This window comes from Elgaria multicarinata, chromosome 1 (genome assembly GCF_023053635.1).
Source record: "Elgaria multicarinata webbii isolate HBS135686 ecotype San Diego chromosome 1, rElgMul1.1.pri, whole genome shotgun sequence".
Taxonomy (NCBI): domain Eukaryota; kingdom Metazoa; phylum Chordata; class Lepidosauria; order Squamata; family Anguidae; genus Elgaria; species Elgaria multicarinata.
Window position 1 is genome coordinate 890,149 of NC_086171.1, and position 11,342 is coordinate 901,490.

Sequence of the window (11,342 nt, forward strand, 5' to 3'; positions counted from 1 at the left end):
TCAAACCTGGGGCCCCAATCCACCCCTCTGGAGCTCCCTACACAGCCACGCTCCTTCCATGGAACCACTTATGGCTTTTGCATGGTTCTTTTCCTATTCTAAAAGTTTGAAATACCTTTCCTAAAGGTTAGTTACTGGCAGTAAAATCTTTACACTAAAGCATCCTGGTATTTGGGGGTCTTCAGCCCGGCTCACCACTGGATTCCCCTCCCCCCCCCCAAGAGCTTCTGTGGAATTGAATTTTGCCCTCAGGCTAAAAGAGCTTTGACGCCCCTGGACTACAGGGAAGTCTTAACCTGGTGCTGAAAAGACAGCAATGTTGGCACAAGGTGGGTCTCGCTAGGGAGAGCATCAGGAGACACCACTGAAAAGGCAGGAGGCACCCAGAGGAGGGCCTGAGAGTCCGGTCATCGGGTAGAGGTAGGGTCATAGTGCGAGAGGCACGGCCAGGTGTTGCTGTTCAGAGCCACATCAAGCTTTCTAGGTTAGAACCAGTAGCTTGAATTGGGCCCAGAAATAGAGGGGACCCGTGTGAGCGAGCCAGAATCCATGGTTGCAGCCAGGCACTGCTCTCGTCGCTCCACAGCCTCATCTGCAGAAGGTGAAAAGGAGAAAAAGAGTTCTGTGTCATCAGTAATGCACTCCAAAACTCTGCGAGGCCCCCTCCGACCCCCTCCCCCGAGGGCTGCCTTCCCTTGGGAGTAATGTGTTGGGGGCTGCATGCCCCCTTCCAACTCTGCTATTCTATGAAAAAAAGAGACAGATTCACCGAATGGGAGGAGAAAGAGAGTGCCACGTGCGGAAGGTGGGGCCTCCCTGCCCCCGCTTTCCAGGTGCTTGGACAAACCAGGGTGGGGAGACGCTTTCCTCTCCTGTCTTGAGTTTCCAAGAGGGATCCGGCCGGCCAGTGTGGGAAATGCACGACTGGCCCTTTGTTCCGGCCAGCAGAGGAGGTGTCGAGGCCTTTATGGCTGCAAAATGGGGCGGATCGAGCCTTCTAGTAAGCAAGGGGAGATGGGGTGGGTTTTTTAGTGCTGTCTATTCAAAAGCATAGAAGCCACCATGAGAAGGAAGACAGTCGTGCAATCGACCCATGGCAAAGAGGACAAAAAGGAACAGGCAGGAAGGTTTAGGTTCAACTTTAAAAGCAGCAGCAGCAGCACATGAGACCAACGCTTCTTGGTCGGTCTTCATGGCAAAGATGTCCCTATTGTCCATGAGTTTCTGCGACCAGCAGCACTTGCCTGCTGACTTCCTCATGTAGGGCCGTGGAGCCTCCTGATAATTGCCGCCTTGGTCCTGCCTTCCTGCTGCCTGTTCTTTTCTGTTCGTAGCCGCCAGAAAGCCATGGAGCAGGTCCGGCAGCGGGCGGCGCACTGGACGACCTCGGAGACCAAAGCCTTTGTGGAGCTGTGGGGGGACGACCGAGTCCAGACGTCCCTTTATGACAACTACCGGAACGAAGTGCAGTACAAGCGCCTGTCGGACAAGATGAGGAAAATGGGCTTCCTCCGTAACCTGGAGCAGTGCCGACAGCGAGCCAAGGACCTGAGGCGGGGCTTCAAGGAGATCAAGGACGGCAACCTCCATTCCAACCGCGCCCGCCAGACCATGCCGTTCTTTTCCCTCTTGGACCGCTTCCTGCTGATGAGCCGGGGGCTGGTCATCCCCAAGGTGTGCATCAACCGAGCCAAGCAGAAGGGCCGGAAGAACAGGGGCCGGAGGGAGGAGCCCCACGGCGAGCAGTCGCTTGCGCTCGTGCTGCCCACGGAGGGCCCCGACCCGCGTCAGCTGCATTTCCCAGCCCAGGATTCCTATGTCCATTCACTGGGACTGCCCAGCTACCCGCTCCAGAGGCGCAAGCAAAACCGTTACAGCCAGGGTGCAGGCCTTCCTGACTACCAGCTTCAGCTCCCCGACCAAGACTCATCTGTCCATGCGATGGGGGTTCCCAGCTACCACCTGCAGGGGCAGGATGAAAGCCCCCCCACGCGCACAGTGGGACTAGCGGACTTCTCGCTCAGAGACCAAGATGCCTCCCTTGTCATGGAGTCCTGTCTGGCACCCGGTCACGGCCAGCACCAGGACATGGCGCTGACCCCTATCAATGGGCTGTCCGCTGCCAGCAACCTCTGGACGGAAATCTCCACTCCCGTGCCTGCAGAGCGCCCCACCAACACGGCAGCTCAAGGGGGTGTGCAGAGTAAGTATGACTTCTGCATATTTTGTTTATTTTTATTTATTATATTTTCAGTCCGCCCAATAACCAGTCTACTCTAGGTGGATTGCAAAGAGATAGAAGACTAAAATGTCAAAGAATCGATAAAACAGGCAAAAATCTAGAACTTGATCTCTAAAATGTCTGGGAGAAAAGCCGGGTCTTTGTCTGGTCCTGAAGGGTAACAATGTGGTTGCCAGGCCAACTTCTTTGAAGTTGGTTTCCCCATAAGTGGGGTGCCTTGTCTCTTTTGTAGCCAACCACCTAGCTTTCTTCAGCAGGGGGACCTGGAGGAGGATCTCTGAAGGTGACCTAAGGGTCCGAGCAGGTACATATGGAAGGAGATATTTCTCCAGATACTCTGGTTCCAAGCCATTTAGGGCTTTCAAGGTCAAGACCAACCTTTTGAATTGTGCCTGGAAATGGCCTGGGAGCTGGTGCAGCTGATGAAGCGCTTGCATCACATGACAATACCAGCCCGTCCCAATTAGTAACATAGCAGCTCTGTTTTGACTTAACTGAAGTTTCTGAACTGTCTTCAAAGGTAGCCCCACATGCAGCATATTATAGTAATCCAACTGGGAGGTTACCAGAGTGTGGCTAACTGTTGCCAGACTACCTCTGTGCAGACAGGGTCGCAGCTGATAGATGAAGCTAAGCTGATAGAAGGCACTCCTGGCCACTGAGGCCAGCTGGGTCTCAAGTGGCAACGATGGACCCAGGAAACAAACCCAAGTGGTGTGCCTGATTTTTGGCGGGGAGTGCAACCCCTTCAGGACCGGTTGAACACCACTCAACCAAGCAGGGGAACCACCTACTAACAGCACCTCTGTCTTATCTCGATTGACCTTCAGTTTGTTGGCCCATTACCCTTCTCAGGCACAGAGTCAGGACACCCACCACCTCGTCTGAGGTAAGCGCAAAGGAGAGGTAGAGTTGAGTGTCATTAGCATAGTGATGGCACCTCAGTCCACTTCCCCAGATAACCTCCCCCTGCAGCACGTAGCTGTTAAATAGCATGGGGGGTAAAATTGAGCCCTGTAGAACCTCATGAAGTAATTGCCACGAAATAGAACAATAAATCCCAGCAATGCTTTCAAGAAGCAAACATCCAAGTAGGAATGGAACCACTGTAAAACAGAGTCCCTAAACCCCAAGCTAGGCAGCTGATTGAGAAAAATACTTGTCTCTTTCTTGGCAAAGGCAACCAGGGCAGTTTCTGACCAAAACCAGGCCTAAAGCCAATTGAAATGGAACTAGAAAATCAGCTTCATCCAAGGTTTTATATATTACCCTTCATCATTGGTTCCAGGATGGTTTACAAAAAAGAAGATAAAAGTACATAAATAAAATATTAAAAGCAACATGTTGAACTCTGAAATTGGTCTCTTTCTGCCCACCAGCATGGCATCCAGGAAAGGCTCCAAGTTCATCTGCAAAACGAATGCGAGATCTCCGGTTGCGCCGCAGAAGGCAACGCGCTGCCATGGCACGTGTGTTGCTGGGCGCCAATTACCGCCCAAATGACCGGACAGTGTGGAGTAAGACGCAGAAAACAGACTGGTGGGACAACCTGGTTGCTGGTCAGCTTGACGATGGGGAGTGGATCCGCTATTTCCGCATGTCCCGGGAGGCGGTGCTGGACCTGGTGGAGAAGCTGCGCCCAGTGCTGCAACGGGAAGACACCAACATGCGTGCTGCCATCCCTGTGGACAAACGTGTGGCTCTCACCCTCTGGAAGCTTGCCTCCTCGGACAGCTACAGGTCTGTTGCCAACCAGTTTGGTGTGGGCGTGTCGACCGCATCGGTCATCGTCATGGAGGTGTGTGAAGCCATTCATGACGTGCTGTTGAAGCATGTCGTCCAGCTTGGAGATGCGCAGGCTGTCATGGATGGCTTTGAAAGGGTTGGTTTTCCAAACTGCATTGGGGTGGTGGATGAAACCCACATTCCCATCCTGTGCTCACCCCACGGTGCTTCCGCCTACATCAATGGGAAAGGGTTGGTCTCCATGGTTCTGCAAGCCCTGGTGGACAGTGCGGGACGGTTCATGGATGTGTATGCAGGATGGTCTGGTGGGATGCAGGATTCGGGGTTGCCATGGGGTTCCCCCCTGTTTGAGCGAATGGAGAAAGGTACTTTTGGTCCTCAGATCACCACTGAGATTGAAGGCGTCATCATGAGTCCTGTCCTGCTGGGTGGTCCTGCTTGCCCCCTGAGACCATGGCTTATGAAGCCATACCCAGATGCCTCCAATGGGCCACGGGAACACTTCAATTCACTCTTGAGCAAGTGCCGCATGGCCGTGACCTATGCCTTCGAGAGGCTGAAAGGACGCTGGCGGTGTCTTCTCAAGCGCCTGGATGTGGCAGAGAAAAATGTCCCTCTAGTAATTATTGCGTGCTGTATCCTACACAATATTTGTGAAAGCAGAAGTGAGGCCATGCAGGATGGCTGGGAGGAGGGCATGGACTATGCTGACTTGCCCTCGGCAACCTCAGAGAGTCACTTGGACAGCTTCGGTGACATGGAAGAGATGGGCGAAGGACACAATATCCGGGAAGCTTACTGCGCTTTCTTTGAGAAGAAGCAGGAGGAGGAAGAGGAGCAGTGAGAGGGAAGGAGAAGGCACTCTGTGTGTGTGTGTGTGTGTGTGTGTGTGTGTGCGTGTGAGATAACATCCTTTCCCCCAATGCTGATGTCACTAAGAAGGGTGGGGGGTGGGGGCAGGGGCTGGGGCCAACTCAGGTTACAATCCCCTTCTGTGGTGGTGTTACTTCACATGGAAAAATGACAATGTCCACACCTCGGTGAAGTATACCTTTTACCGGTTGCACTGTTTGACCTTTTATAAACCTTTTATAAAATCTGCATAGTTTGAGGTAGCAAGTTTTCATCCTGAACCTCAATAAATCCTTTTCTTCTTGAAAGGAGTTGACATCCATCTTAAATCTATTGTTGCATGAACCTTTTTTGGCTGCTGTCTGAGAACAGGGCAGTTTCCATTAAGCTGACAGGCTCTTGCCAGGGATTTGGGACATAGCAGCCTATCCTAGCCAGGATATGGAATAACTAGCCAGAGACGGGTACAGAAGAAGAAAAACAGATGAGCTGGAGGGTTAGGGGCCTTGGGACTTGTTCATGTGGGTGCGATGGAAAGAGTGGAGAAATCTCTGCAGTTTTTCAGAAACGTCGACACGCATCATGGGAATACTTGCCCAATTGCTCTGTGCTTCCACTTGCTACCGTGCCTCTTATTTGAATGCGAGAACCTATGTGGGAGACGGATTGGGTGGCGGAGATGCACCTGCAGCCTCCCTACTGTACAGGTGTGGAATCACGACCCCACTGCTGTTCTTGTAGACGATGCCTTCTGTTACTTCAGAGCCATCTAGCTAGGAGCTGGAGTTAAGGCTCACGCGGCCAGCCTCCCTGGGCAGAGGCCTGTCCTTGCACCCAGCATAACCCACGGAACTCTTTCTAGAGCATATGGGGGGAACTAGAGCTAGTGTGGATAAAACTGTTTAAATTTTTTAAGTATTTTAAATTGCAAATGCTGTTACTCTTTTTTTTAAAAAGTTGGATAATATTAAATAACCTCGAGATAAGCATGTTAGCCTGGCAGCTAATCTCTAACTGAAACTTTGACCCTGTTCAGATGACACGCTAAGCCATGGTGGTCAAGCATTTTGAGCTAACGTGTCTTGTGTAGGGCGTTTTCCCTAACCATGGTTCTACATAACTACCTTCATTAACCACATGTTGCAACAGGCTTAGCGGCCTTAACTGTGGCTTCTTGTATCATCTGTAAGGCCCCATGTGGTTAAACCAACGCTAACCTAGAGGACGACTGAAAATGGCCAGGCTGCTCTGTCCGGCCTGCAGGACCTCCGCTGCTGAGATCTGCACAGCAGCTCTGAACGTGCCAGCTACCATTTCAGTTTCTTGCCCGAAATACCCACCCCCACCCCCCTTGCACGGCACGCCAGGATGGATGTATCATGAGGTGGGGAGAGAGCACACAGTTCTTGTGATAGCTGCCGGGAGCCATGGTGGGTCTTGTAGAGGGCACTGACGGGTGCCATAGCCTCAACAGCCAGGAAACGGCTGCCCTGGGCCGTGCGTGCCGCAAGGGATGTGGAACGGACCAGTAGGAGGACTACCAGGATCATCTGAGAGGTGTGTGGTGAGGCAAGCCACGCAGTGGGGCGTGGTTCCGTGGTCATGGGGCAGCAGCGCTAGGCATGGTTAGTGATAACCACATTAGCTGTGGTTAGCATAACCAAGTTACCCAAAGTATCGTCTAACAGGGCCAGTGCCCAAACTAGTTATAACAGTCTTGTGGCACATCAAAGACTCAGCAAATGTATTATGTCATGAGCTTTTGTGTACTTCACTCCATCGGATGCATGGAGCATCTTAGGTTTTTATGCCGGACGTAGGTGGGGATTTTAAAGAGTAAGTTCAGAAAGCAATGAAATTCATAATGTTCCGACAATGACAATCTGCTTTTTAACAGTGATTATTTCCATGCAGCTGTTGCTAATAAGGTACATATCCCGGCACTAACCAATTAGCTCATGTAATGTGATAAAAACCCATTATCCCAATTCAGACCTCTGGTGATAGAATTCATCAGCATGTTTCACTCTAAGTCGTGCTCTGATCTCCCTTTGAAGTTTTATTGCTCCACAATGACCACTTTAAGGTCAGTCACAAAGTGTCCTGGGAGGGCGAAGCGTTCTTCCACTCATGTCTGAATTCCGCTGCTTCTAATGTCAGGTTTTTGTCCATTAATTCTTTCCCACAGGGAGCAGCTACTCTCTGGAAATGGTTTCTCTGCTAAATATGTTGAGTTAAAGGAGGCTTTTCTATGTAAATGAAAAACCATTTTGTCAGATATGAACGGGCATTTCATTTTCACCAGATGAACTTAACCTGCTCTGGGGTGCTTGGTATTGCGCATACGTTACTTTGACCAGCCCACCTACAAGCATTTCATTGTTCTTGGCTGCTTGCTTTTCATGGGCTGGGCCAAGAGAAGCTGAAGACCAAACTGTCCGCTATGCAGGTTCCTAGATTCCCATACTCAACCTCAAAAATTTTATGGCTATTCGTCGTAAGAAAGACTTCCATGGGAATATTTTATATATGTTCCTTCTATAGGTAAAACATAATAATCATGCAAATATATACACAGTGCCGCAAAGAGATGCAAGACTTTCTTATAAGAATGAGCGCAAACAATTCTTTTGTTTAGTTTTAAATTTAAGATGGTTTAGTGTTCAGATTTGTGTAATTTCTTAGAAAATATTTGAAAACTTATCAGTGGGAAGGTTGATTTAAAGAGGCCTCCACCCCCCCCCCCCGGCTTCCTGATTTAAATCATTCCACCCTGACTAGAGCTAAACAGCTGGCAGGACTCCTCTTGCCCGTTGTCTGTTAGTCTGTCCTGTGGGCCTTCTCCTCGATTTCATTTCCTACAGTGATTCCTATCCACCTTTCTACACCCGAGGGCCCTCAAGGCACTTGCAGACCGGCTGAAGGATGCCTCCAAGCATTTGGGACAGGGGGAGAAGAGAGGGCCTGCCCTTGCTCAGTACGAGCCACAGGTCATTCATTGCACATCCAAGATGAACATTTCAGTGTCTCTCAAACAAGAAGTCCTGATAGCAGGGACAGGCAGTGTGCCTGCATACACCAGTTGCTGAGGAACATGGGTTGGGGAGTGCTTTTTGCTTGTGGGTTTCCCATGGGCACTGGTTGGCTGCTGTGTGAACAGTGCGATGGACTCTTGGTCTGATCCATCATGGTTTTTTTGATGGTCTTAAGAACTGCAAACAAGATACTCAAAAAGTAATTTCTACCTCGCCAGCCTGACTGCTTTACCCTGAGCTAAAGAGCCCTTGTAACATTCTTCTTGATCTTCCCAGAGTGCAGGACACAGAATAATGGGCTCAAGTTAAAGGAAGCCAGATTCCGGCTGGACATCAGGAAAAACTTCCTAACTGTTAGAGCAGTGCGACGGTGGAATCAGTTACCTAGGGAGGTTGTGGGCTCTCCCACCCTAGAGGCCTTCAAGAGGCAGCTGGACAACCCTCTGTCAGGGATGCTTTAGGGTGGATTCCTACATTGAGCAGGGGGTTGGACTCGATGGCCTTGTAGGCCCCTTCCAACTCTGCTATTCTATGATTCTATGATCTGAATGGCCAGCCGGGTATTTCTGGGAAGTGTGACAATGGAAACAGTGACCTAGGGAGGTGGTGGGCTCTCCCACACTAGAGGCCTTCAAGAGGCAGCTGGACAACCCTCTGTCAGGGATGCTTTAGGGTGGATTCCTGCATTGAGCAGGGGGTTGGACTCGATGGCCTTGTAGGCCCCTTCCAACTCTGCTATTTTATGATTCTATGAGGCTAAGAAAGCAAGTGACTGTCAGGTTTGGGCTGGGTGGAGAACAGCTGGGTAAGCATCCAACCTTCTCATATCAGTAAGAGGTGGGATGAAAAAGAAAACAGCCGGGTCTCCTGTTGTCTAAAGGGGCAGTTTTGGCAAGTGCAGCTTGCCATGCAGGAACGAGAAAATCCCCACCTAGACTTTTCTTCAAGCTGCAGCTCAGCTATCTTTTGCCCCCTGGCAAGTCCTCAAAACGGTGGGTCTTCTGCATGAGCAGTTACCAAGGATCTCATGTAATTCGGAGTATGTCCCACTGAAATGCGGTGAGGCTTACCTTTGAATAAACATGCCCAAGATTGGGATTTCCGAACTCTTTCTGCTCCATGACAGGTGAGCTTTCTTGTGTCCAAAGCCTTAAGCAAATTGGAACCTGGCTTGGGTTCAAGGCCAGGCTGCACTGTCCTGGCACATCCGGCGCAACAAGAGCTGTGGTAGGCACCTACTGTCTAAGTAGCCAGGGAACATGGGAGATGGGGTGACACCCTCATCTTCTCACCATCCTGTTTCCCTCACTCCTCTCCAGCCCCTTCCTAGTGTTACCACAGATGAACCATCTTGAAGCAACCAGGATGCTTTGTAACGCTCCGGCCTGTTACTTGAGCTCAGAGAGAACAAGGAATAAGGATCTCGGGGCCTGCTCTCCTTCCCTCCCTCCCCCCCAGCCAGGAACGGGCAAAGCTCCAGTTCCTTTGGAACAACCTGCACTTGTAACGTCGGGACAGAACAGCAAAGAAGACTTCTTCACCACTCCCACCGTCTTACCCCTTTGTGGTTTTTAGCGCTCCCCTGCCCACACTCTAAATTTCCTTCAAGGTGCTTGTGACACCTGGTTCACTGGAAGAACATGCTGCATCTGACCAAGGCCCCATCTAGGCCAGCACTCTGTTCTCGCAGAAGCTGAGAATCCCTCGCTGTCAGTTTGTCAGGGGACAGTGCACTAAGCATGAGGGTAGCTGCAACCATTGCGATGGCTACCACTGTAGGTAAGGGGAAAAGAGCCCCTCAACACCAGAGTCTGGGTGGTGTTATATCAGCTCCTTGAAGAGAATTCCAGTAGCAAGAGGCAGTAAGCCTATATACACCAGTTGCTGGGGAACATGGGTAGGAGGGTGCTGTTGTGCCTGTATCCTGCTTGTGGGTTTCCCCATAAAAGGTTGCCACACAGAGGAGGGCCAGGATCTCTTCTCGATCCTCCCAGAGTGCAGGACACGGAATAATGGGCTCAAGTTAAAGGAAGCCAGATTCCAGCTGGACATCAGGAAAAACTTCCTGACTGTTAGAGCAGTACAACAATGGAATCAGTTGCCTGGTGAAGTTGTGGGCTCTCCCACACTAGAGGCCTTCAAGAGGCAGCTGGACAACCATCTGTCAGGGATGCTTTAGGGTGGATTCTTGCATTGAGCAGGGGGTTGGACTCAATGGCCTTGTAGGCCCCTTCCAACTCTGCTATTCTATGATTCATTGGCAGCTGCTTGGCCCCTGTGCTGGACTCTTGGCCTGATCCAGCCTCAGGGCTCTTATATCCTTAACTCTCCACACCCTCCATTGCTCCGTTATCCCTAGTAAACAGTCTTAGAATCAGTCATATTTCCCCAACAGGCACATCCAGTGAAGAAAAATAATTGCCAGGCTGAGGGCTCTCACAGAACTAAAGGCCAACATTTCAGGGTGGAGTGGTGCGTTTCCAAGAAACGTAGTTCCATTGCCTCCATGGGGGGTGGGGGCAATGGCAGAGCAGGCCACATGTGTGAGAACTCTGCCCGAGGAGAGCCTCCTGCCCATAGTGCCAGCTGCAGGGCAGAGCAGAAGGCCAACCACAGGCTCAGCAGGGGGACTGGGGGCACCCAGCTTCTTTATCTGAATGATGTACAGGAAAGTCTAGGAGTAAAATGGGCTAGGACCCCTCCAGAAAATTTGGCTGCCTCCTAAGAGCTGCCCTACATGTCAAATGATCGTTATGGATGGCCTAGAAGCCTATGAGGTGGTAGCATTCGAAGACTAAGGAATTGCTAAGATCATTCAGTGTTCCATCCCCCTTTCTTCCTCACGCTTATATTGTTTCTTCTCATAGTAGAGTAATTTAGAAGCAAAGGATGAATGTACTGCAGCAGACGGTTAATGGGTGGGGGTTTCTTTGGGCATAAAACAAACAAACAAAGGACAGCCCCACAGCATGAGTGCTGAAGAGGGGCAGGGGCAGGAAGACCTTGCTGCTGCTTGACTTCCTCTAGCCTATTCTGGCTCCTGCCAGCACCTAGGAGAAAAGTAGGTGAGTCTTGAGACCATGTGCTATTGAGCAAGGTCTTGTTTTGTGAGAATCACCACTGAAAAGGAGACTCTTGCTTCCTCGCTAACAAGAGACAAATGGGGACACGGCACAGAGTTGTCGCCTCATCCAGTTTCCTCCCCACCTTGATGTGTTGGACTACAACTCCCAGCATTCCTGATCATTGGCCAAGCTAGCGGAGTATGTCGGGAGTTGAAGCCTAAAACATCTGGAGAGCACCAGGATGGGGAAGGCTGCTCCCCAGATGAGCCCAGGAAATCATCCCAACGAAGCAAGAGTTGGTCTCCCTCCAGTAACATTTGGGGACGCTGCGGAAGGCGGCACCAAGTGTGAAATTGAGAGAAGGGTGGTGGGTGGGGGAGAGAAATCAACGGTGCAAAAAGG

The 11,342-nt window shown here is 50.8% G+C and overlaps 1 protein-coding gene across 1 annotated transcript in view; it reads left to right on the top strand.

The window, feature by feature from the left end:
- Positions 1 to 5,169, top strand: part of LOC134395502 (uncharacterized) — a 28,049-nt gene extending 22,880 nt beyond the window's left edge. Inside the window, exons 9-10 of the mRNA XM_063121668.1 lie at positions 1,335 to 2,203; positions 3,622 to 5,169. Coding sequence (XP_062977738.1) covers positions 1,335 to 2,203; positions 3,622 to 4,832 — 2,080 coding nt within the window. The 3' untranslated portion in view covers positions 4,833 to 5,169. The remainder of the gene's footprint in view (positions 1 to 1,334; positions 2,204 to 3,621) is intronic.
- Positions 5,170 to 11,342: the final 6,173 nt, after the last annotated feature.